The following is a 25,616-nucleotide window of genomic DNA, read 5'->3' as shown; positions in this document are numbered from 1 at the left end:
ATGACAATGTTTACATGTATACAGTGGCAGGAAATATCTGCCAAGTGTCATCGTCCTTTTAAAATCCTATTTATGTCTTCAAATGATTTATATTCTTCAAAGGATAAACATCACAACTAGCATTGTTATAATTAGTGCATTCATTTGACTGTGCAGTGAATAAAATCCTTTCCAAAGAAAGGGGAAAAGCTGGGGGAGGCACGGGAGGGGAAGGAGGCTGCTTCTTCCTAAATGTATGTTATCCTTACTGTTATGAGAAGAACTGGCATCAGTTACTGTTATTAGAGTTTGCCTAATGCTTTCCATTACGATATAGTTTTCTTTTGTTTAGAACTCTGCCAGACTAAAAAGCCATGCAAGATGATTTGGTTTATGTCAGCATCCAAACTTCAGGGTATTTTTTTGCTTTGATTAATTTATTTAAGAAATTCCCATACAAATGAGACTCTTATTTCTGAGATGTAAAGTGAAAACATACTGTTCACCAATGCTATAAATGTGTTCTACTGAAATATTCTTCTGTGTGAGCATTGTGGAGCCAGAACTAGTAATATGGCTGTGGTGGGTTGACCTTGGTTGGATGCCAGGTGGCAACTGAGCTACTCTCACTCCCCTCCTCAGAAAGGCAGGGGAAGGAAATAAGATGACAGCTTACTAAAACAAAAGGAAATGGTTGCACATGCAAGCAAAGAAAATAAAGATTTTTATTTTCTGCTTCCCCTGGACAAGCAATGTCTGGCCACTTCCCAGGAAAGAAGGCTTCTGCATGTGTACTGGTAGCTCCAAAGCATACATGTAAATAATGGATGATGCCTCCCCTCCTTCCCTGCTTCCACCCTGCCTTGCCCCTTCCTCCTCCTTCCTCTTAGCTCTTATATCTGAGTAAACATCATATGGTATGGGACATCCCTTTGGTCAGCTGCCCTGGTCATATCCCCTTGCAAGGTCACAAGCACTCCCAGCCTGCTGGTGAGAAGTAGGAATGTTGGGGAGACAGCAGGGGTGCTGCGCAGTGCTGCTCCGCAGTAGCAAAACACTGGGGTGTTATCAACATCTTCCTAGGTAACCATACAAAGCACAGCACTATAAGATATCCATCTCAGGTAGATCCAATACTATGGCAGAGATATTGCAAAGCTATTAGGGGCTGTGCCCCTGAAATTGCCCCAAATTTGTCTTTATTTTGTGAGATTTTTACAGAAGATCACGTCTTTTTATATTTTTAATTTACTTTGAAGGGTTTTTTAGATTTGTGAAGTACCAGGCATTGTAATCTTAAAAAATAATACGTAAGGAAGCACTTGTAGTTCTCCACCCAGGACTACTTAAGATTCTTAGTTTCATATAAAAGTCAGCCTCCTTCATCTTGCAAAATTTGTCACACACAGGTCATTCCCAATCTCTTTACTGGATAACCAGTTGAGTCACACTTTGGCCAAGTATTTTCTGAAAGGTCTTTCCACTTGCTGCTTATTGGGAGTTAATAGGAAGTAAGATGATTTCTGCTTAGTTCCTTGTGAGTAGCAGCACCACAGAATCAAAAGAAAAAATAAACCCGTGTATAGGTTGTTCATTTGAGTACGATAATCACTAGCACAGGGTTGAGAAGTTCTGTGTTTGTGCATGTGTGTATACGGACATTCTGATTTTACATTGTTCACATCTATGCTTTTCTTTTTCTATAATATTTTAATATCTCATCACATGGAAAACTAGAGCTTGACCATAATATGCTTATTTTATAAGTTCCATTTTAGCAAAATCAACACACATAATACATAAAGGGAAAGATTTACTCCCAGAAATTAATTCTTTATAGTCATACAAAAATCAGATTAAAAGAATCACTAGCTCAGCAAGTCAGTATAAGGTTTTTTTAAACTGCAATGCTTCAGAACTCCAGAATGTTCTGAAATAATGCATGAAATTTGATTGGCTCTACTACATGTTTAAGCTTACTGGAAAAAAATATCTACCTTTATTTATATTAGTAGGAATTTTTAAATGCATTTTTAAAGGATCAGATGTGCGTGAAAATGCATTTAGTTAGTTATTTTTTTTACAGCTTTCAACATAAGGTAAAAAGTAGGTTCTGAGAGTTTTATTTAAAAAATTAGATTTTTCTCATGGCAGTTAAGAGTTCTCAATAAATATATCCTATTCTTTTTCTTATATGTCTTGTATAACTGTCAAAGACAAATTCAGGAGGGGAAAAAGGAAAACAAAGTCAAAAAACAAAATGGCAAAAGAGCTCCAATCTGCAAGTGGTTCCATGGACCTTTCACTTAGATGCTAACCTGCCTATTTTTCTTCTAACAGCAATCACTTGTGGCCATCCTGGGAATCCTGCTCATGGAACGACTAATGGCAGTGAGTTCAATTTAAATGATGTGGTAAATTTTACCTGCAACACTGGCTACTTACTTCAGGGTGCTTCTCGAGCACAGTGCCGAAGCAATGGGCAGTGGAGTAGCCCTTTACCCAACTGCCGAGGTAAGACTTTTACCCTGCTTCAAAATACTGGGATATAATTCACAAGCCTGTCCTTTAGGACCTTATTCTCACCTTTATTTGACTTCCTGCATTTCGGTATTGGAGATTGTTCTTATGACTGAGTACTGGGGAAACCTAGACTTTTCAGTATTTTGCCTCAAAATTCTCTGACAGCAATCACAGGCATCTCCTTTATAGATATATAAAATGAACTTTGTATCACAAAAGTTATATTACATCAATAAATCATGGTTGCCTGTCTAGCCTGAATTAGGCGCATTTTAGTACAGTTTCCATAAATGGTTGTTATGAAATTGAATATTTATGTATCAAAACATTATTAATTCTTTTGTTTCCTAGCAATACCTGCGAGATGTGAAACCTGATTTTTTTTACCAGACACCAAAAAAAAAAAAAAAAAAGGGATAAAGATTTAATGCTGCTTGGGTTTTTTTTTTGCAAGGCCATCTGAACTTGATTCCTGGTGTGCTATGGATAAGATGGACATGTTTGTGAGATGAGAATGAAGAAAAGGTTTGTTATGAGAAAATCTGTATCAAATGCACATATTAGGAAAGGACAAAAAAAAAAATTAAAACACAATCTACAATTCTCAGATTGAATTCTTCATCCAGATCCCACTAGTGTAATTAAGATTCAGAGTCTCTGAAGTTAACCTGTTTTTACTCCTTCCATTTTTGACCAATGCTTTTTTATTTATTTTCTTTAACTTTTGGCTATTGTTGCAGAATATGGAGCTAACATCTCATCTTTGATCTTTTCCACCAATGCCTTGATCAGACACCTAAAAGCTTTTCACTAGTTTTGTGTTTTTATATTATATGCCCCAAAATAACTTCTACTGGTATACTGCTTTCTCAGTGCTGAATCCATTAAGATACTGATATTTAATGATATTGTGAAACATTTTCTTTTGAATCACTGAGGCAGACTGAATATCTTCTGACCAGATCATAGACGCAAAGTGACAAAGAAGTGAAAGGCAGGACATGACATAAGTAAGATATACTCAAAGGTCTGGGGAAAACTTTTTGAGATTTTCTATATCTTTCAGTGCCCTTTCTGTGAAGCCTCTGGTAGGAAATGTATTTTAAAGGGTCTAATTTACAAATGTTGTTTGTGGTCATATTCAAAGCTGGAATTATCTGGGCTCAATTATAAATGTGCTAATTTTCAAATATGTAGACCAAAAACATGTTTAAAAATGCTTAGTGTATGGAAAGAATCTGATGGCTATGTCTGCAATGGAATGTGCAAAGAAAAGGAATGCAAAAAATTCTCCAGAAATGCAATGGTTACTAAGCTGTTCTTGAATATTTTCTTTCACCAAAAAAATTTTAAAACATTTTTGTTTTAAAAACAAACAGCTTTTTGTTTTTGGTATCTTGTCTTTTATGGGCCAAAAGAAATAGCAGGCAGCAAAGTCATTCTAAGGATCCAACACTTGGACTAAAGATCATGTAATAAGAACTTAACTTCAGCTATTGTACCTTTATTATCTCCACCTGTTGGTTTATTAAAAATCTTATTGTATTACAACTGTTGTTTCTAAGAATAATAATTATCTGTGATGATTAGCTCATCATAATGTTTCAGAGATGGCTGATGCAATTTCAGGCTCAGTGTGTGTGGAATTAGATCTTTCATTCTCATTAAGACAATAAAGAGATGGCAATTCCCTCAGTCACTACCCACAGAATTTATTCAAGTGAGTTAACTAACATAGCAATATAATTATTGGAACAGAGAAATAAGAATTAGCAAACTGTTCCTATTTAGGTTCATGTACTTTTTTCCCTTTTATACTGTTTTCTTTTGCTAGAACTAAGTGAACAAAATTGTCTGTCTCATCTGTGAGGCATTTAAGTAAGATTTTATTTGTTATAAACACATACTTTTAATCATACACTGTAGCTGCAATCAGAATATGTTCTGTTTGACTGGCAGAGGCAGAGGTAGAACAGCTTAGCTGAAGTTCAACCCCATTTATAAGCTGAGTTACTCAGCTATTTACTTTGAACTCCATTAAATTTACTAAAAGGAAAGCAAATTGAAATGGAAGCAAGGAAAACCAGTGCAAAGACCGAGAAGATTTTTGAAGAACATAAGGATTAGGTTGCTTACAGTTACTACAACATTATTTCAGTTGTCCCTCCTGTCTACTTTTGTTGACCTTTTTAAATTTATTCACATGAATTTGAGTTTCATTCAGGCCAATTTATGGTCTGAATACTTGTTTAGGGAGATTAGTTTTCTGAAAGGAGTGAGTATTGTAGAAGCAACTCTGCCAAGGTTCATTAAGAATGGTAAGTATCTATGGTTGAGTATCTATAGTTTTATCTATTCTCATGGAGGTGGTGTGAAGCTGGACTTTTGCCATTCACTCAGTGTTTCTTCACTCTTCACTTAGTATTTCTTTCTCTATAGCAGCATATATTTTTCAGTGACTGTTTTATATCTCTTCCATCATAAACTGCAAGGATCCACCTAATGTCATCACCCTGTCTGTGCACCCTGCTAAAACCTGGAGCGCTTTTCTGCTAATCATGATAACACTGTAGCTGCTCACATCTGTGACCGAGTTTAACAGATTGAAAGGATTTGAAAAAGTTGTCATGAAGTTTACAATTTGTCCAAGAAACCTCTCATTCTGGAGAGGAATATACTGTCTAAAGTAACAATAACTGTTTCATATGTATTTGTGCACCAGAAGAGATTTAGTTGTATTGTGAAGGGAGTATTGAATATTCACTTCAGCTAAAGCATATCCATGTTAGAGTAGTTCTATACCATTCTCCTATTACAAGGAGATCTCTGATCCAGAAATGTGGGAGATTCTTATTTCAATTATATGAAAATTGTTTTAATTGTTTAATACAATTGTTTAATTGTTTTAATACAATTGCCTTGATAATTGGTATTATTTTAGGTTAGGGTGGTGGGTTGACCTTGCAGTTAGTATGTAGCAGTTTCTCTCTTCTATTTCTACTCGCTTCTTTGGCATGTGCTCTCCATAGGCTGCAGAGAGTATCTACTCCCTCACGCACTGCCTTATCCCCTAACTTGAGTGTTGCCTTTTTTACTTCTCACTATTGTGCATGTGTGTGTGTGTGTGTGCGTGCATGTGTGTGGCCTCCTCCCTCTGGTGTATTTGGCCCTTTTCTAAATATATATTCTGAGAAACAAACTTTTCTCATGGCTTACCTCTGATTGGAAGAGAGACTGAGAGTTGGGGTTTTTCAGCTTAGGGAAGAGAAGGCTCAGGGGAATGTTGCATATCATCTATGCTTATCTAAGGGGCAGTATTAAAAAAGAGGGCCAAACTCCTCTAGTCGTGCTCACTGAAAGTACATGATGCAAAGGGTACAAAATCAAACATAAGAAAAAGCTTTTAAAATGTGGTGGTAGTAAAACACCTGAATATTTTCCCAGAGGCATTGTGGATTTTCCACTCTTGTAGCTATTCAAAACCAAACTGCGAAAAGCCCTGGGCAAGCTGTTTAGTTGTCACTTCCAAGTTCAAGCATTCTTGTATACAGTTTATGACTAAAAGCTATATATATATATATACACCAACTATATTCCTATGTCAAATTTGGTCTTAATGAATTCATTAGAACTTACCTAAAGAAGTAATATCACTTCTTCTGGCATAAGCCTTTACTTCTAAAATTGTCTAATGGGTGGAAAACATTTGTTTTAAAGTTCATTGTTAGCAATGAATTATGAATTTGTTTGCAAAGAAAGTAAATCTTCCAGCTCCTTAAATATCCTGCTGGGAAATGATTGATTCCGGGCAAACGTATCAATTCAATGGAGATTTTACATATGACCTTTCTTTCAAACTTTGGTTGAGTTCACCTGAGTAAATTACAAACTTGGCTTCATTTGGCTGAGACTGTTCAGGAAATACTACAAATTTAAAATTCCTGCTTGAATATATTGCAGAAGTTTTTTATTTTGTTTTATTTTGTTTTGCTTTGTTTTATTTTGAAACTGAGTTGTTATTTATGCATAGGAGAAGCTTGATAATTTTGCAAAATAAAGCTAGGACAGTTCTTAGGAACCCTTTTGCAATGATACATTGCTTCTGTCTGCTGTGTCAATAGCAGGTTAACTAAGTAATCTGTGACAGGAAATTTAGTAAGGAAATTAAATGGGGGTTTTCGTCTAAGAAAAAAGTAATGCACACAAAAGATCATATTTTCTATTTAAGAACCATATGATAAAAACTTGTATGAAAAAAAGAATTTTAATATGTTCATATATCCTAAATGCACTGCAAGCACTGAATTGCTTTGCAATGATGTTTCCCCCTACTCCAGAATGCTTTTGTCTCTTCTGGTTAACTGTTTTGGCTCAGCGAGTTAAACCTATTATCTGTTAAAATTGACATATTTTTTAGTATTTGATTTAGACCTGTGTTCTGAAATAATGTAATTCTTATAATATCCATGCCCTGGAAAAACTATTTTCCCACTGTTTCTGTCACAAGTAGAAAAATGGCATGTTATGATGTTCAGGTACTTTGTGAGATAGAACCCTAAATTTTTTGAGCTATTTAAACACTAGTATCTGTTTCAAAATTTATATTTAATCCTTTTGGTGTATTTAGTATTTTCTAGAGACTGGTGAGAACCTTTTCTGGAATGTGATGGTCTCTGAAGTGTGACTTTAAATTCATTATTTGTAATTCTCTACATAGACTCTACTTTCATTTATTTGATAAAGAACAGGTCAAGTAGTTGGTTTACTTGCCTTTAAACCACAACCAAATGGCATCAGAAAAATTACAATACCCAGATCTTTATTCTCTGCTGCAAACCTGCATGAGTAGAGCTTGGATGTGCTACCCCAGAAGTAGTTATGACTATATTAAATCCTAAGCCAAGTATGTTCACTGGATTTATTTTCCATTAGCAGTTTGGAATCACTTTCTTTAGTCTTTGGAACACAGAAAGCACATCTCCATGCTTTCTACTTTTCATAATAACTCCTAACCACAAAAATGAGAACTGAATCAGATGATCTCATCAGGACTCTGCACTCCTGATTGCACTGCAGGTCATCTTTCCATATATTATGCCTGAAGAAAGAATTGCCATATTAAACATCACACTTTCTGCCTGTATTAAGGCAGACTCATATTTGTAATCTGTACCAGTAAAAGTGGATATATTTTGCTGCTTTTTCCTTCAGAATTCCTTTTATCTTTTTATAAATTATATTATATAAGATTTTCTCCTGTTAGAAATATGTTTGTTGAGACCAGAAACATTTTGATGGGAAGACGCATTTGGCAAAGTTGCAGAGGTTTGAGTTATCTCATATTTTCCAGTCTGTACCAGTAATTCCAGGCTATTTGTTAGTAATAAAGAATTCAGGTTTCTATTTACTTATACTGTATTTGTGCCCAATTTCTAACTTGAAAGGTTTATCTTTCTTTATCTCATTGCTCATTTATTCTTGAGAAGTTTAATTAAACCTCTATGTCATATCAGGAATCTGGTTTCTACAAAGAATTGCTAATTTTATCGTGTTCTCTTTAGTGGCTATATCATTTGAACCATTGGTAATATACTCCACTCCTCTGACAAGAAAAATAACCTTTCTCATAGCAGCTGATATAAAGGTGGGAGAGAGTGAGACTGGTGACCAATTCTTCTCATCTAAAGATAAAGAAGCTCTGAATTTAAGCAGTTTTCCATCTATGGTGGAGTTGAGTATTCGTAAGCTGAGAAATGCATTGTGTCCAGTTTTGATATTCCAAAGTCAGAGGCCTTTACTGTGACTTATTTATACTTAAATGTCAGATATACCTAATCTGTTTGTATTGATAGCATGCTGAAATTCTTTAGAAGGATAATTTGCACTTGAGTAAGTTTCCTATATATAACGAGGTGAGGTACCATGGGAGATGCCATAGGGTGTCTGAGATATTTACCCGATCTGTGAGAGGTGCCCCTCTCTGGAGGGAAGCCAGCCTGAAGATCAGTCAAGAACAATTCAACAGGTAGTAGAAACATCTGTTGAGGCAGCAGGAGAGTTCCTCATCCAGGTGAAAAACAATGCTCAGATTAAAAAGGAGTCTGAAGAGAAAGACTCTAAGTCATGGTACCAGAGTTTGTACTAGTCTGACAAAAGTTATTGTGTTAATACTACTTGTACATAGATGCCCAAAAATGAATTTTGCATACACAGAACACAGAGAAAAATAAAAGGTAAATACTTTATCTTTCTGGTCAATTTACTATTGTAACAGCTGGCAAAATCTAAGAAGTTTTCATTCTTGTTTATTGTTGACTTTGCACTGACCTTTACTAAATTTCCATTCACTGGCAATTTTGTCATCATGTTTTCACTAGCAGAGCCTTCTTTCTTTTTATAGAGAGCATTTTTAAAAACTTTTCATAAAAACAGAGTGAATTCTCTACTCTTCATTCACTCTAGAGTGTATGTCCCTAAACATATTATAGATAACAACATTAATGCAATACTTTTCACATAAAAAAAGTTTTAAAATACTCTTGATGAGATATGAAATTTTATAAAAGAAGCTTAAGATTGTTTCTGTCAAGAAAAAACAAAGAGGGAGTAAGAGCAAGAAACAAATACTGTGAATGATGTACTTTTTGATGATCATTCAATTTTTTAACAGAAAGTTGCTCTAGAGGACTCTGACATGGTCTTTTAACTTCTTTGTCCTCAAGGGTTTCAATCTCCTCAGTGTGTGGTTCCAAAGTTATCAGGGCATACTTGGAGTATTCTCCAGCTTTTCTCAGAAGACTAAACCAAGACTGACAGAATTCATTTCTCATGCAACTCTTGACAGGTGTCATTGAGAGAAAGCAATCTCTGTCTACTCTCACTGTGATTTACAATTGTATCCCCAGGGTGAAAGGCAACTGGGGAAAATACTGCCTTAATTCTGTATGCCAGCCAACTCAAATTCTTTTCTAAAGTACTCCTTACTGCAGCCTTTCTTAGCAACAGCACACTTGTGTATATATTTAAAAACTGATAGCTGATCTTAAGTGGCACTGCAGGCATAATTGTAATTCCTTTTTAACTTGAGGGAATGTATTCTCTTGCATAATCATTTGATAAGGCTTCATGTATGATGCAAGAATTTTGTTCACAGAGCACATGCTTAAATTATGCATTTGGTGGCTGTTTTGTATTTCATTCATCACTGAGCTGTCTGAACAGATACTACTGGTATTGAAGTGAAATTCTGTATCACACAGAAAAATGGATACTTCGAGACTGCAATATATTCCTTGAAAATTACATATTTCTGGTCTGCATGGAGAATTAACTTTTTTTGTTCTACCTATTGACTTGCAAAAAATAGTTCAGGTAAAATTGCTTTTGGGTAGCTTTGGGCCAGCATATCTTCACGAAACAAAGTTCCTTTTAATTTCTAACACTGACTTTCCATAAGCGAACTTGGCACAATTGCCCATTTAACCTAAGATTTAATTTTAAGTAGTTATATTTGTTTTTTTTTTTTATGTTATAATCTCAATACCACTAAAAAAGGGACAGCTCTTGTCAAGGCTGGTTAAAAATTAAACCTAGAGGAAGAATTGAGTAATCCATAGAATGAGAAGAATATTTGAAAATAATTATATTCAAGTATCTACAAATCCTTCAATAAATGCAAGAATTTTGCAACACACATCAGATTTTTCTTCTGTTTCAATAGAACATTCTTAGATTAAAATTGAAATAATTTGAATTATTAATTTCAATGTTCTCTTTCAACTAATCTTGTGCATATTTGAGTTCAATAGAAATCATTTTCTCTAAATTGCAGTGAAAAATAAGTACTTTTTGGTTTTTCTTTTTAACAAATTCTAAAATGGCATTTCACTGTTTATTTTACTGCTTTTTTCTTTGCACAATTTTTATCTGTACAGTATTTCACTGTTTGTCACTTTGATCTAGAAATAGAATAAGCATTCAAAATTATTAGTTTAACAATAGCACTTTCTGATATTCTGGAGTTCCCACAGCTCCCAAACAAGATTTCTGTGTGACTGATAGTCTATGATGTCATGACAATTTGCAACAAAACCCAAAACCAAACAAATAAACAAACAAAAACCCCAAAACAAACATACCCGAAACCCCTAAAACCACCAAACAAAACCACCCAAAAATTGCATCAGAAAATCAGCTAAAAATACAGATTGCATGGAGGAAGATTCTTTTGACATTATAAGAAACTTAATCTGATAAACAGTATGAATCTTGTCCTATAGCTTGGGCAACAGTAGTATGTGTCCTTATACAAATTTCCACTATTTTTGTGTATTCATTAATGAAATTTTACTGTAAAACTATGCCCTGTTTAAGCTGTGTATATCCAGTTTTAGTGCTATATTCCTGAGCTAAAACAAATTTGGATGATATTGAATGAAGGCTGCTAAACATGCATCTGTACTGTGGATCTCTGTGAGTAGAGCAAGAAATCATATTTGTACCAGGATATATAGAAAAAGTTTAAATATAATTGTTATATTGATAAACTGATATTATTTCACCTGTGGACTATTGGCAGAGGAATGTAATTATTACTTTTCCACAGGATTTTGCATATATTTTTACAGCCATAAAGCACAATTCCATCTTTTTTTAATCCATATCGTTTAAGGGAAGAGCTGCTCTTAAAAGTGTAGTTGCTAAAACAGGTAGGTATCAGTGAAATGGAAAAGTGTTATTTTGCCACAGTTACATTTGGATATGCAAAGTGTATCATTTCATTGCAAAGTGGTGTACTGATTAGATTATGGATATAGGTCTCAAGAAGACTTAAATTCTGTTCTCTACCACTGCAAATATTCAATACAACTTTGGACTTCATTTTTTGATATGATGGATCACAATAGTGGTATTGTGTAATTGTGAGGCTGGGAATCAAATTACCATAAAAAATAGTTTTTTCAAAGTAGAAAGATTCCAAAATATTTACTACTGTGTTTGAAATTAAATTTATCTATATTTTTAAATTAAACAGTGCCTGGCATGGGAGCTGAACTGCTCTTACTTATTTAGATGGTTTTTCATTTGAACCAAGTGTCACATTCACAGGAACTGTTTGGAGCATGGCTCAGGGGTTAGTATGGACAGGATGATATTTATGAGCAGTTTAAAGAAATTCACCTTGTTCTGGAGGGTAGCAGTGTACAATGGCATAGACTGAGCCACCATCTACTGGCCTCATGCCAGAAAACAAGTGCTGGCTTTCTTTAACCCACATTGGTACAGATGTGTATTCAAATGTTTAGGAATTTGTATACATTTATGTAGAAAAATTAAGGATGTTTTTATACAAGGCAAACAATAATATGCAGAGGATGCGGGCCGGTTCCAAAAGCAGAAACTTAACAGCATCATTGCCCCAGCACTACACTGTGTCTACTTGCCTAGGCAGCTGGGTTAATTAGGATGCAGCATGTGCTGCTTCTGGGAGCTGTGCTAGTTTCTGTAAGAAAGGATTGCATTATGAGTACAGGCATACGAGTTTCTTCAGACCTAGCTTAATGTTTTGGTGAGGCATCCTGTCAGTGGACTGTGCATTTAGAAGACTTTCACATGTGTCCCTGTTCTACAATGATAGTTGTATTGCAAGTGCAAGAATTAGACTTAGCTGACAAAGATGAGTGACCATGGAAAAAAAGCAGTAACAAAGAATTTGTCATGTAAAAGAGAAAAGCATTTTCTCTTGATAATACTCTTAAACAGAGATCCCCTGAAGAAAGAATTTTTGGAGTTCTTCAAAGCAAGTACAGAGACACAGACTTACACACCCAAAACTTTCACAGCATTCAAAGAGCAGTGAGGTATTAGGACTTGATATTTTTCCCCATCATATGGGACAGAAAAAAAAGTCAAGAGCTAGAGGTATTAGTTTCTGTCAATGAAATCTCATGTAAACACATATTTATTTAACCTGCATATATCTGATTTCTGCATAAAATACTGTGGTTATAACACCATGTTTAAATAAAAGTTGTTAGCATGAAATATAAGCTAAACGATATAATGTAAGCTGAATGTAATTTCTCTTCTGAATTATTTTATGGGATTCATCATAAAACAAATAGGAATAATTTCAGTTAGGAGACTAAAATTTTATTACTGCTCAGGAATTATAAAAGAAAAGGATCTCTTTCATTGAACACAATCATTCTGCATAGTATTTTCTAATGCTTTGTGTGCATCATTGCAATACATAATTTTAAAAAGATATTTGACTTCTCTGTGTAATTGTATTGTCAGTGTTTTTAATAAAAATTGGTACATAAAAAATGGGTTTCTTTTACGTATGACAAAACTTAAGCTTTTGAATAAAAGTTGTTCAGGAATAAAAAGCAGTCCATTAGGGACTATGTATATCTTACCTCTAAAATGATAACCTTATCTATATTCTTCTCCCTGATTTCTTTTTCATGAAAATTGATTTTAACTAGATGACATACTTGAAAGATGACATATTTCACATGAAAATTATGTAGAAGACCAAACTGTGCCTTCCAAGGGAATGACAAAAAATTCCTCAAATTTCTCTTTCATCTATGAACCACTTGTACTCTTGATACTATGTATCTTGTCCAAGACTAGTAAAAGAACTGGAGTAAATTTGTAGCATTACTTTCAAAGCGAAAAGATCTAGAGTCTTACTTAGGAGTCAATATTTCTGATATTTAAGTCAAATAAAATGCACAAAGGAACCATAGGTGAGCCACAGTTGCAAGCAGCTAGTGAAGTAATAAGAATCATTGCTACACTTATGATATTGCTGTTATGCATCAGCAATGAACGCTGTTTGTCTTACAGTGGTGAACTGTTCTGATCCCGGCTTTGTGGAGAATGCAATTCGTCACGGGCAGCAGAATTATCCTGAAAGTTTCAAATATGGAACAAGCGTGGCATACCATTGCAAGAAGGGCTTTTATCTCTTGGGATCATCTGCACTGACCTGTAAAGCTAATGGGTTATGGGATAGATCATTACCAAAGTGTTTATGTAAGTAATCATTTGGTTGGATTAGCATTAAAGGGTTGTGCCTGATTTTAAATCATGATAGAAAAAAGAAGTGTAGCCATCTATTAAGGAACAAAGTGGACTTTAAGATCAATACATTGCAAATTGTACATCTCAATAAGAAAACATTAATACAAAATATCGTGCAGCTTACCATTATTAAAAATGTGTTTCTAGGGAACTGTGGAACTATTGTTTCAAATGCCAGAAAGTCAACATTCATTTCCCCTTTTGGTGAATTGTTAAGATATCTGGAAACACCTAGGGAAATCTAAAATTACTATTTATTTGTTATAATTTAGTCTATAATGATAGTCTAAGACCATGAATGCCTATATCAGATGTTTTTATTTTTTTCTGTCTCATTGTAAGGTATACATGAGAACAAATCTGTGAAATGTTGTGAGAAAAATTTTGCTCAGGAGGGTCTTTTCATAACATCACTTCATATTTCCTCCATTACCTTCTCCTCAGAGGGAGGAAATCTTCTGGTATTTTTTATGATCAGCAGGTTTCATATCTTTCCAAAATAACAATTTCCCTGAGTTTAATTTCCATTGAGATATTTTCATTCTCTTATCACTATTAATTTGCTGACATGATTTCTGATTTGCAATGCAATTATAAGAAGTAGTAAATGAAATTAAAGTATATTTTAATTTTAAACATATCAGATGTTTTAAAAGCTTTTTTGCTTTACAGAATTACAATTTTCTTACTATGATTATTTATTTAATGGATTTACATTATATACACTTATATTATAAGAAAATATCACTAGGCTGGTGAATTTATTTCTTTATTATCCTTTTCATACTGCTATATACCTAATATTCAGATGACCTAAGCAGTTCATTTTTGCTTTTTTTTCATAACAATCTGTGCTTTCAGTGTCTGTCAGTAAAAGCTATAACCAGAAAAAGCATGTTTACTCACATTTCAGTAGTAAAATAATTAGGGGAAATACACCATTTTAAATATGAAATAGCTGCTTTTTTTTTTTTTTTTTTTTTTTGGTTTGGCAAGAATGTTTACTGGTTCAAGCATGTTCCTTACTTCTTGTATCTCAGAAAAGTAAATATGATTTAAAATTATAAAAATCATCAGTAATACGTGTTTTTCTTGCTCACTCTAGTTCATCACACTATTATGTATAATATTACATAATATTACAGAATAACTATTTTATTTCATTATGCTGCTTAAAGTGTACCTAGTGGTAGATAGGACAAAGCTACTTACACTATCATATCTGCAGTCTATAAGCACATTACAAATAGCCTTATTTGGTGTCTTCCTTCCTATTGCTAACCAAAATAAGGTGTACTATTTGTAGGGAAGGATCATGAACAGAAATGAATGAGGAAAGAAATCTATATCTTTTTCAAGAAAGGCTAAACTGGATAGACCAGTTTTATACATAGTTTTGTGTTTAATCTTACAAATGACAGTAAATAATTTATAGCAACAAGAACACTGAAGCTATGTAAGAGCTGAAATGCAGACAGACATATTTTGTGGAACCAGCCTTGTATTTAAAGGCTATAAGATATTTTTTCTGTGCTATGAAAACATCTCATAATGTGGTGTTCTTTCCTTTGTTAGCCATTTCTTGTGGACATCCTGGGGTACCTGCAAATGCAATTCTTTCAGGAGACAAATTTACATATGGCTCCATAATTCACTACTCTTGCACAGCGGGTCGAAGGCTCATAGGAAATTCTACAAGGGAGTGCCAAGAAGATAGCCACTGGAGTGGGACCCTCCCTCACTGTTCAGGTACTTGTACAAACCATTATCTGAATGTCATCTTGTCATATGAGTGAGGCTATTCTCACACATTTTTTAGACAAATATCTGGGTTGTTTTTTTTTTTTTATTTTCCAGTTATATTTTAATTTTGTCAATAGCCACTCTGCTGTATCACACCAATTTACTGAAATATTCTCATAATCATCTCATTCGCTTTGTCATTACTTCACAACTTCACTCCTCAGCCAGATGCTCTAGTTGTATACTGCAGTGTACAGAAGACACAGCAAAACAGTGTTTCAAACCTCGTCAAGTTTTGCTTAAAAAGAATGCATTACATTACATTTTTATGAAAGTGTTTTTTGTAAGCAAAGGCTTTTACATCAGAAAATTTTGATTGAGGAACTCCACAGCAAAGGTATTAAGGTACACTTTGTACATCTCGCTTTTTTTTTCTCTTGCAGAAATATACTTTATTATTGTCACAATGTGCAAACACCATAAATGTCCGATGTGTTCTTTGTGCTCTCAGGAACAGTTTATTCTCCCCTAGACTATGCAAATCTATAAGAAGTCATAAAACATCACACAGTTTTGTTGGAGTGAAGAGTTCAGGCAAGGATTGGCTACTAAGTACACCCACAGCATTTTAATAGCTTTTGTAAGGGAAAGAGGTATTCACACTTTGGTGTATAAAATTCAAATACCTGAAGGGATTAAGAAGAAAATTTCCTAGAGATAAAATTGTTCATAATTACCCATTATACAATCTTATAACTTCCCTTGAGCCATTGGATATGCCCACTGTTGGGCTGATGTGATTCAATGTGGTTCAATTCAGATTTGACCTAATTTAAATAGGTGTAAAGTACTTTGAATTATTTTCAGTACTTTGAAAAAGCTCTGAATAAGTGTTCATTGAAAATGGTCCATTTATGAGCTGCAAGGATGATTCTGTAAGGATGCTGAGCAGAATTTGAAATACTAAAAAAGGAAGTGAATTTAAATCACTACTGTTTCTTTTCTGTTCTCTACTGCTCAAGGAGGAAATAGTTCAGATTCTTCTCACACTGCTAGATCTCACTGCTGTCGTGATATCTATGCCTAGACGTCAAAGGTCTGCACAACAAGAAATCTTTTCTTGCTTATATTAAGCTCTCATTTATGTCACTTTCACCATTTTATCCAGCATATCCCAGATATGTAATTGCACCAAGGAAAAAAATTAATTTGGTGGAGGGTAATTTTAATTTCTAATAAGTGAGACTCTTCAGATATCTTCAGTCATGAGTATGACAGTATTTTTATAGACTCATAGATTTCAAAAACTTTAAAGAGCCCTGTGCTCATGTCTTATGGTGGGGAAAATATGTATAATGCAACTAAAATATTGTTGGTGATGCAGAATTCAAATTTCTGACTTTGAACACAATGGGTCATCATCTTGAGAACAAGATGATTCCCTAGGAAAATGAAAATCTGTCTCTGTTGGCTCAGTGTAAAAAAAGCAAAGAAAAACTCCCTCCTCCCAAAAACACCAAAGAAAACCCTAAAAAGGTCTATTTTCTCTAAGGTATTTAGAATTCTAAAATTAACTACACTTTCCAAGTTGGATATTCAGGAGATTAATCCATCAACATCCAATATGAATAATTCCCTGTCATAATGTCAGTGAAAGAATGATTGTGCCCAGGATGACTGAGAACTCTAATTGGTTTTATACATTGGGGAAATGAAAAACAGTCCAAATACAATGTTTAAAATCTATAGCCTCTTTCAGAACGGAATTTATTTCTTTCTTATATCGTAATATTTGTTTGAATGCCTGATGGTTCTGTGATGGCATAAATATGATCTCAGGGTTTGTTGTTGCAACTGTTGCAATGATGGACTTTTGTAGCTTATGAATTAAACAAAAGTTAACATTTTTGTTTAAAATGGTGCACTAATTTTTTAATAATGGATATTGAGTCTTATACATTGCTAAATGAAAAGGGGTCTAGACCTTCATATTACTGTAACTGCGTTTGTCTGTACCCTTTGACTATAACATTTCATGTTCCCAGCTCAAATTTTCTCCAAGTCAAAACTAGGCATGTCCAAGAAAAAAAAAATCTATTAATTCATCTGGAATAAGTCCCTCAGCAAAATCTTAAAGCAACTGGGATGTCATCAAATTTTCAGAATCATATATCATTCTGCCCTGAAAAATCCCTTTGTGTTCCCAAGCCAAAGTATATGTGATACATCTGTTTCATGCCATAAACATGCCACAGTAAAAGCCTGAATCACAGTTCCCATGTTATTTCACACATTTTAAGCAGACAGAAATGTCTGTGATATAGTAGTGTCATAGAGTAAGTGGAAGCAGATAGCATTCAGAGGCCTCATCTGGACTTCTGCCTTAGCAGTGCCAGGGTAGAACTTATGGATGACTTGATCCCTGAGACCTTTATACTCTTTGAATTGTCCTCAGATTAATTTTTACCCATCACACCTGTTAGTCCATCAAACAATGCACAAATACTTTACAAGTTTGTGTGTGCTGGAGATTGTTCTCCACAGTCATGGAGGCAGGCACTGTGTTTTGGAGAGTGAATTTTACTGCACATAGAGAGACAGAATATACCAGCTGACTTAGGACATTCACACTGTTTACAAGCATGTATTTACACCAGGAAATCTAGGTCCAAATGATGTAGGGCAGGGTGACAAGAGCAACCTATTCTAGAAGAACCTAATACTAAACAAAGTGAACACAATCAAAGCCCACAAGTCAGTCTTGAATTCAAGAATTGTCTTGGCCCTCTTTTTATGTGAAATCACGATTGTATCCACTCATGCTTGCTATAATTAAAACCTTATGATGCACATGTAATCGTGCTTTCTGACATATGAAATTTTTAATTTTTAAATGAACTATTTGAGTTTTCTCAAAAATCGTTTTTTCTTTGTTTAGGATTTTATCCTTTATATGAGAGAGATGCCTATGAAGAAAAACCCATTTTAGAGTATACAGACTACAAACTATTAAAGTATTTACACATACTTTGAAAAAAAAACCCCAAAAATAAAAGCAAAGCCCAAAATCAAAATCTATAGTTTCAATAGAATTTGAGTTTAGACATATAGTTCAAAAGTGGAGAACAAAGGATAATATCCCTGTTAACTGCAATGTAGACACAAGGATTTTGGAGATATACAATTTTATACCAAAATTTATAATAAATTGTTGATACTGAACCCATGCTTCCTTAACCATGTTATATAGTATCTCCTGTAACAGCCTCTTCATGTGACAAAGCACTTGACTGGTTCATCAGATTTATGAGGACATCTTTGAGAGCTCTTTCTTGCGACGTGTTCTTTCTCTTCTAACTTTGTAATCAGTATTTGCATAGAAATTTAGAGGATAAGGATAATTATGAGACATTTTCATTCTTGACAGACATAATGGGAAAGAGTATTTTCTGTAGATATATGTATTTCAAATACATTTCCTAAAAATTTGAATATGGTTTCCTCACTCTTTAATTATTGTTATTAGAAGATACTACTATAAGTTAAACTATAAAACACAGTGTGTAGAAAATATAATTTCTGTCAAAAAGCAACAGATTTGTTGAACTGACAAAAAGTAACAGGGGTGCTTCCTGTGTTCTTAATTATATTTTAGCTTTTATTTTTATTGAATTCTGGGTTTATGTCTGTATTGGTCTGAGGAAAGAAGTAGGATAAAAAGATACGTATTTTCATCTTTGACTTTAGTTTCACACCATAATACTGGAAAAAAGGGATTGTTATAGAAACAATGCAGTGGCATTATTTGCAAGAGAGTAGCTTCATTGCCACTACATTTGCACATGTCCCAAAGCCAATATTTGTGCTCTGTTTTGTTTTTCAGGAAATAATCCTGGTTTTTGTGATGATCCAGGAGTACCAGCTCACGGGTCTAGATTAGGGGATGAATTCAAAACAAAAAGTCTGCTACGTTTCTCATGTGAAATGGGTTATCAGCTGCGAGGGTCTGCAGAGCGAACATGCTTGCTTAATGGTTCCTGGTCAGGTATACAGCCTGTGTGTGAAGGTAGGATTGGTACATTGGCATTTTGAAACTATTGACACACTTCCTTATGACTTTTATTCTTTGATTGAAAAATTTTGTTAGGCAGAAATATGGTTTTGTAACATTCTGCAGAAAGGTGATATAAAAAGTTTACAAGCAGTTCATGTTTTGCTTGAAAACTTAAACCTAAACTGCTAAATTTTTGGAGTATATATTTATAAAAAAATTGTGAGAAAATAATTTTATTTAAAAAATTATTAGCCTGAAAATAAATAATACATACCTGAGTTAAATGTAAGATTAAGCAAATGCTTTTGATTGAAGATAGGAAAATGGAATGATAAAAAAATCTGTCATCTGTTTTGCAACAATAAAATATTTTCATCTTCTCTTTCTATGTAATACCTATGCATAGCAAGAGCTGAATAAATGATAAGATTAATTTGCATAAATTAATATATAAATTAAGTATAAATTAATAAATAAATGCATATTTCTCAACAGAAGTTAGACTGTTTTTAATGAGATAGTTTTGTGCTGCCTCTTTCAGAAGAAATGCAACAGAAAATATTTCTGAAAAATAACATTTTAAAAAAAGATTTAAAAAATTAAGAATTCTTACATTTTCTGTGCAGTTAAGATTGGAAAGCTGTAATAGAAGACGTTAAATTCAGTTTTTTAATTACTTCTTATTTTCTGAGAATGTTTGAAAAATTTCTTTTTCTAATTCTTCAGTTGATGTATTGTCTAGTGTCTGTTACCTCTAAATAATATTAAACTAAATGATAAAATGGAAGACAGAACAAAGTATTTGTAACAATTTTTTTTACCTACATGTTTTATTCTGAGAACAATTGTTCTTTTGCAGTATTCTTCAGCACAGACTAATCTGTCAGTGCAGATATCATCATAATTGTATAAAAATAGCAGTGGGAACAGAATCAGTATTTGAATCAGTATTTTCAGCAGAAAACTGAAGTTTTGCAGTATCCTTTCTACTTCCCTTACATGAAGACATTAAGTATAGTAGGACAGCAGAAGTCAGTAGCAATTATCAGCGTTTTAAATGCTGTTTTTTCCCCTTTCATCATAGTGTTTTCTTCAACCTTCTCTTTTCATAAAAAAAAATAAAAACATGTAAAAAGCCCTTTTTTTTTGCATTTTTCTATAGTACTTCAATTGTTTCCTATTTCATCTAAATAAGGATGAGATTAGGAGAGAAATACCTATTCATTCTTGTAAGTTTCAACCTCTTGAATTTTTCTCTTCACTATTTGAAACTCTAAACTTAAAAAGTGATTCAAAATTGATTTTAAAAAGGCATTCAAATATTATTCCTAATGTAAATGGTAGACAAACTTTTAATTGGCAAATTATGCTTGTTTTAATCATAAAACCTGGCACTGCTATATCTTAATTATTAGATTGTAACTATTATGTTGGGGGCCATCCAGCAGGTGCACATGCAGCAGGTCCAAGTTTTTCCTCTGCTGGGGATGCCAGAGGTGGATGCAGTACTCCAGCTGGGAGTCTGAAAATAGTGGAGTTGCTAGAAAAGTTCTTAGGAAAATTCAAAACAAAACCCCAAATTCTTCTAATGATTGGTTGGTCCGCTGGGGAAACAAACCCCTCACCTTCCAAAAAAACCTGCCATGCAATCAAAGCAATCAAGGTAAGCCATTGTCAAATCTCAGACATATGAAGCTGAACCAAAATTATTGCTTAATGGACTGATATAGATGGCCAGAAAATATGGAGACCGATAAAGAACATCTGTTCTTTTATTGATTCAAATAATAAATTAACAAGAAGTTCTCAATTTACTATTTATGTGTTTTTTCAATTGAAAAATGAGATACCAGAAGACAGGAAGAGTATAGAAAAATGTACAAAAAGGCAAAACAGAGGTACAAGTCTGTCACAAAGTCCTGAATGAGTTTTATTTGCTCCAGTGACTGGATTGGGTGAAGTAGAACAAAAAGGGCAAACTATCTGAATCAGTAATTAAAAACAAAGGAAAAAAAAACAAACAAATGCAAGTAATAATAAAGAGAAATAAAATGTTAATTCAAGAATATATCTATTACCCATTTTCTCAGTAAAACTGGCTATGGGTTGTCGTTCTAATTGGGAACGGCGGGAAGAACGACACAGACTCTCAAGGGAGTCAGAACAGAAGAGAATCTCTAGTTTATTGTTACAGTCATGTTATATAGACTAGTTCGTGAAGAGTACAGAAAGGAAACTCTTATTGGTTAGTAAAGTACTACATTACCATCATTGGTCAGTGGGGTTTACCACCCCCTGACCTTCTCCTGTAAGGAAAACACAGGAATCAGAAAAACAGCACCTGCAGGCTGTTTTGTGTCTTTGAGGATTGTTTTGAATCCTCCTATGAATTTCCCAGGCTAGCTTCTCAGGCAGGCCTGTCAGGCCATGGGCCTACAGCCTGCTCTAAAGCTAGCATCCACAATGGGTGTTTTAAAAGATGAACCATTAACCTAGTTTTTCTTTTCCTGTTTTTTCATCCCAGTTAGTCACCTATGATGGATTTTTTTTTTTTTTAAATCTCTTCTTTGCAGCTGTATCTTGTGGGAACCCTGGCACACCAGCCAATGGTATGATAATATACACTGATGGAATATTATTCTCCAGCTCAGTCATTTATGCCTGCTGGGAAGGTTACAAAACTTCAGGGCTAACTACGAGACATTGTACTGCTAATGGGACATGGACTGGCACTGCTCCAGACTGCACAGGTCAGAAAGAAATTTTCTCCTAAAGCTTTAACGTAGTAAGCCATCTATCCTTCCTACTGAAAATTATTGTTTTGATAGATAAAATAACACAGTTTTCCACATTCACCTGTCTTGTAATAAATTAATATTTTTATATATCTAAGGTACATGCCCTTGTAATACATGCTAGATGCTTACAGAACACACTTCTTAAGATGGCTACATAGGTAACTTTATTGTATTTGTTTACATCAGAAATGTCAGTTTGATCATACTAATATTTCTTAGAATAATGTTATATTTACCTGTTGCTTTAGATTCCTTTAGCATTTTTTCCTTTTTTTCCCCCCTTGTGGTTTATGCTTAGAGGAGGAAGTTCTGTTAGCTCAAAATCAAATTTTGTATAATCCGATACATAATTATGCCAGTTTTTATTGTAAGCCAAATGAGTCAGAATTGATCAATCACCATTCTGCTAAGGACCAAGAATCAGGGAGCAGCAAGACTGGGATATTCCAGCAGGGAAGGGTAGCAGGGACCATAGGAGTGCTACAAAGCAAGTAGGTCTAGTGGCCTCACTGACAAGGCTAGACTCACAGTATGTCAGTGCTTTTATACACACACATACTCAAAAAAGAAAAGAAAAATATAAAAAAGGGGGGAAAAAAGAGGCATTTCATTACTCTGCTGGAATTGCATTGCACCATCAACCTCAGGCTTGATGTGACAAAGATCTCAGTATGAAGGTAGAAAGTGTCCTGTCAAAACTACCACCAACAGTCTGTGGTAGCTGTAGAGCATGCCAGATGAGGGATTTAACTGTGTTAAAGGAAAAAGATATTTGGTCCATGCTGTCGAAATGCCTCACAGAGATAACTTTTCTTGACAAACACAAAATTTTTCTTGTATTGTACACTAAAAGAAAGAACATTAAGTATGCATGGTTATATGTTCATTTTAAAAAATTGCTTTCTTCTTTTCCTCACTAGTGATTAATTGTGGAGATCCAGGTGCATTAGCAAATGGCATTCAGTTTGGAAATGATTTTACCTTTAATAAGACAGTCAGCTATCAGTGCAATCCAGGATATCTGATGGAACCTGCAAGTTCATCTACCATGCGTTGTGTGAAAGACAGCACTTGGAACCAGAGTAAACCAATTTGCAAAGGTGAGCTTTTGAATTTAACAGTTTGCAAGTACTGTTTTGACACATATGTGATATTCATTAACCGGTGTCCTTAGTTATTAAAAAAAATTTCAAAATATCCTCTGGAACAATTAGTGTTCCAAATTTGACTATAACATTTAGATAAGCATTTCAGTAGAATTTATATTTATTTTGCACCTAAGCTGTGGTAGAATAGCAGTCAAAATAGTGACATTATTGACTAGAGTAGAACCAAATCACTCTGCAATGAAGATTGTCAGAGTGCTCAGCTGACAAAAATATGAATGAACTACCCATTTTCCTTTTTTGGCTCTTTTCTCTTGGATTAGATGGACACAATTCTGTAACAGGATTCTGCAAACCAAGCTTTCTGTAAAAGATTCCCTTGATGCAGTAGTGTAGTCATCATAAACAACCAAAAATATGCCTCACAAATAGCTAATTACAAGTGCTAGCAGGAAGGTCATAGTGGAGATGAGGCTGAAAGACAAATAAGGCAGCCTGATGAAAATTGGTAACACAACTTCAGCAGCTCAGGGAGTAAATTTAATAGCCTAGGGCATCTTCTGCTTATAAAAGCCATATACTTCCAACTCACCTAGCACCACTTTAGTGTGATATCTATGTCTAGCCTGCTAATTAAATTTTGGCATATCTATTCAACTGACTGCATTTTCTGTCATAAAAATTACTGCTTGATTTTATGGTTGTTGTCTGTGTTAAAAGAAATTATATGGAAATGTAAATTTGGTCATTGCAGATTTCATCATTTTGGGAACTCTTATAAGAAGGTGGAAAACATCAGAATAATTTCTTAGCCCCTAATTACCAATAAAGTTAATTACCATTGTGTGTGGAAAGCCTTAGAAAATGAGCAGGTGAATGAACAGTCATATTAAATAGTGCTGCAAAATTAGTTTAAAAGAAAATGAAAATATTTAGAAATTTAAAATCATAAAAACCTTTATGGAAAGAAATAATGTTTATTGAAAACCTTTACCTGACTTAGTAGCCTGTTGTCAAAAGTAATCAGTAATGAAGATGTAAGGAAAAATATAAAACTACATAGCTATGTACTCTTTGGGCTACTAGCAACCCAGCACTCAGGGACTTCCTAAATCCAGAGCCTTTAGTTTTTGTATTTGAATTAGTTTTCTGTCTATTATAGGCTGCTTTTTTTGTCAATACAGGTATGCTTTTTTGGAACAATAGCCTGAAATACCTTTTTTTTTAGATTCAAATGTATGAGCACATACTATATTACATATTCCTAAACCCTATTAATTCTTGAAATTATAATTTTTCTTTTCTGACACAGCTATTACTTGTGGCCCCCCTCCAACAGTACTGTATGGGAAAGTGGAAGGATCTGATTTTCGATGGGGTGCTAGTGTGAGTTACAGCTGTGCAGAAGGCTATCAGCTGTCTAACACAGCCATTCTCTCCTGCGAAGGGCGAGGAGTTTGGCGGGGAGACATCCCACAATGTTTACGTAAGTTTTCAGGGTACAGTTGTGTTGGGCTTCACCAAAGATACAATCAGTTGTCTTGGGCTGCAGTCACAGAATCAAATTTATAAAGGACTCAGCTATATCAGGTAATATATGAATTACTGCAGGATTCTCCTTCCTTGTACCAAAAAGCTTACCTTATTATGAAATTTCAGTGGCTGTGCCCATTAAAGGTCACAGTCTTCTTCCTTTCCCTAAACGTCACCCCCATCTCTTGTTATCTAATGGGACCCATCACCATTTGCCTTAGTGGTAATCCTATTGGATGTTCTGAACTTGACTTGTGATGAACACGACTGAAATATTCCCTTACACTTTTCTTCCCTTACTCCATTTCCATTAACAGGTGAAAAGGATGCTAACCCTTAATCTCATACCTCATAGCCTTTCTAAGCAATTTTTTTCTTTCTGGAGGCGAGTACATACCCTCATATCTTGCTTGCATTTTTTTTCAGCATTTTCCAAATCTGTCAGTTCAACTCTTTGAGTGCTTGAAATCTTTGGACCCTGATAAATATTTTTTCCTTTTATCTAATTAGGGCAAAAATTTCCAGTCTGCTCATCTGAAGGTGTCAGATGTGAAAAATGGTTTTACTTTCAAGCATTGCAATGTAGCACTGTCCACTTCACGATTATTTTGTCATCCAAATCTAATCAGTATTTAAGTGTCTCAATTAAAAGGTCTGTTTTTCCAGGTTAAGTTTTATGCTTACAATAGCTATAACAGTGACAATTTAAAATAACTTGCTGTCAAGAATTTAGTAGATCTACAGTCCTACATAGATGAATGAACATAGCATTTTTACCCATATCCA

The 25,616-nt window shown here is 34.2% G+C and overlaps 1 protein-coding gene across 1 annotated transcript in view; it reads left to right on the top strand.

The window, feature by feature from the left end:
* Positions 1–25,616, top strand: part of CSMD1 (CUB and Sushi multiple domains 1) — a 1,087,660-nt gene that overhangs the window by 1,038,082 nt on the left and 23,962 nt on the right. The window contains exons 54-60 of the mRNA XM_058836707.1: positions 2,320–2,493; positions 13,360–13,548; positions 15,172–15,345; positions 19,223–19,405; positions 21,967–22,143; positions 23,112–23,291; positions 24,610–24,783. Coding sequence (XP_058692690.1) covers positions 2,320–2,493; positions 13,360–13,548; positions 15,172–15,345; positions 19,223–19,405; positions 21,967–22,143; positions 23,112–23,291; positions 24,610–24,783 — 1,251 coding nt within the window. The remainder of the gene's footprint in view (positions 1–2,319; positions 2,494–13,359; positions 13,549–15,171; positions 15,346–19,222; positions 19,406–21,966; positions 22,144–23,111; positions 23,292–24,609; positions 24,784–25,616) is intronic.

The sequence above is a fragment of the Poecile atricapillus genome, chromosome 3 (genome assembly GCF_030490865.1).
Source record: "Poecile atricapillus isolate bPoeAtr1 chromosome 3, bPoeAtr1.hap1, whole genome shotgun sequence".
NCBI classification, from domain to species: domain Eukaryota; kingdom Metazoa; phylum Chordata; class Aves; order Passeriformes; family Paridae; genus Poecile; species Poecile atricapillus.
This window is presented reverse-complemented; position numbering and strand designations above follow the sequence as displayed.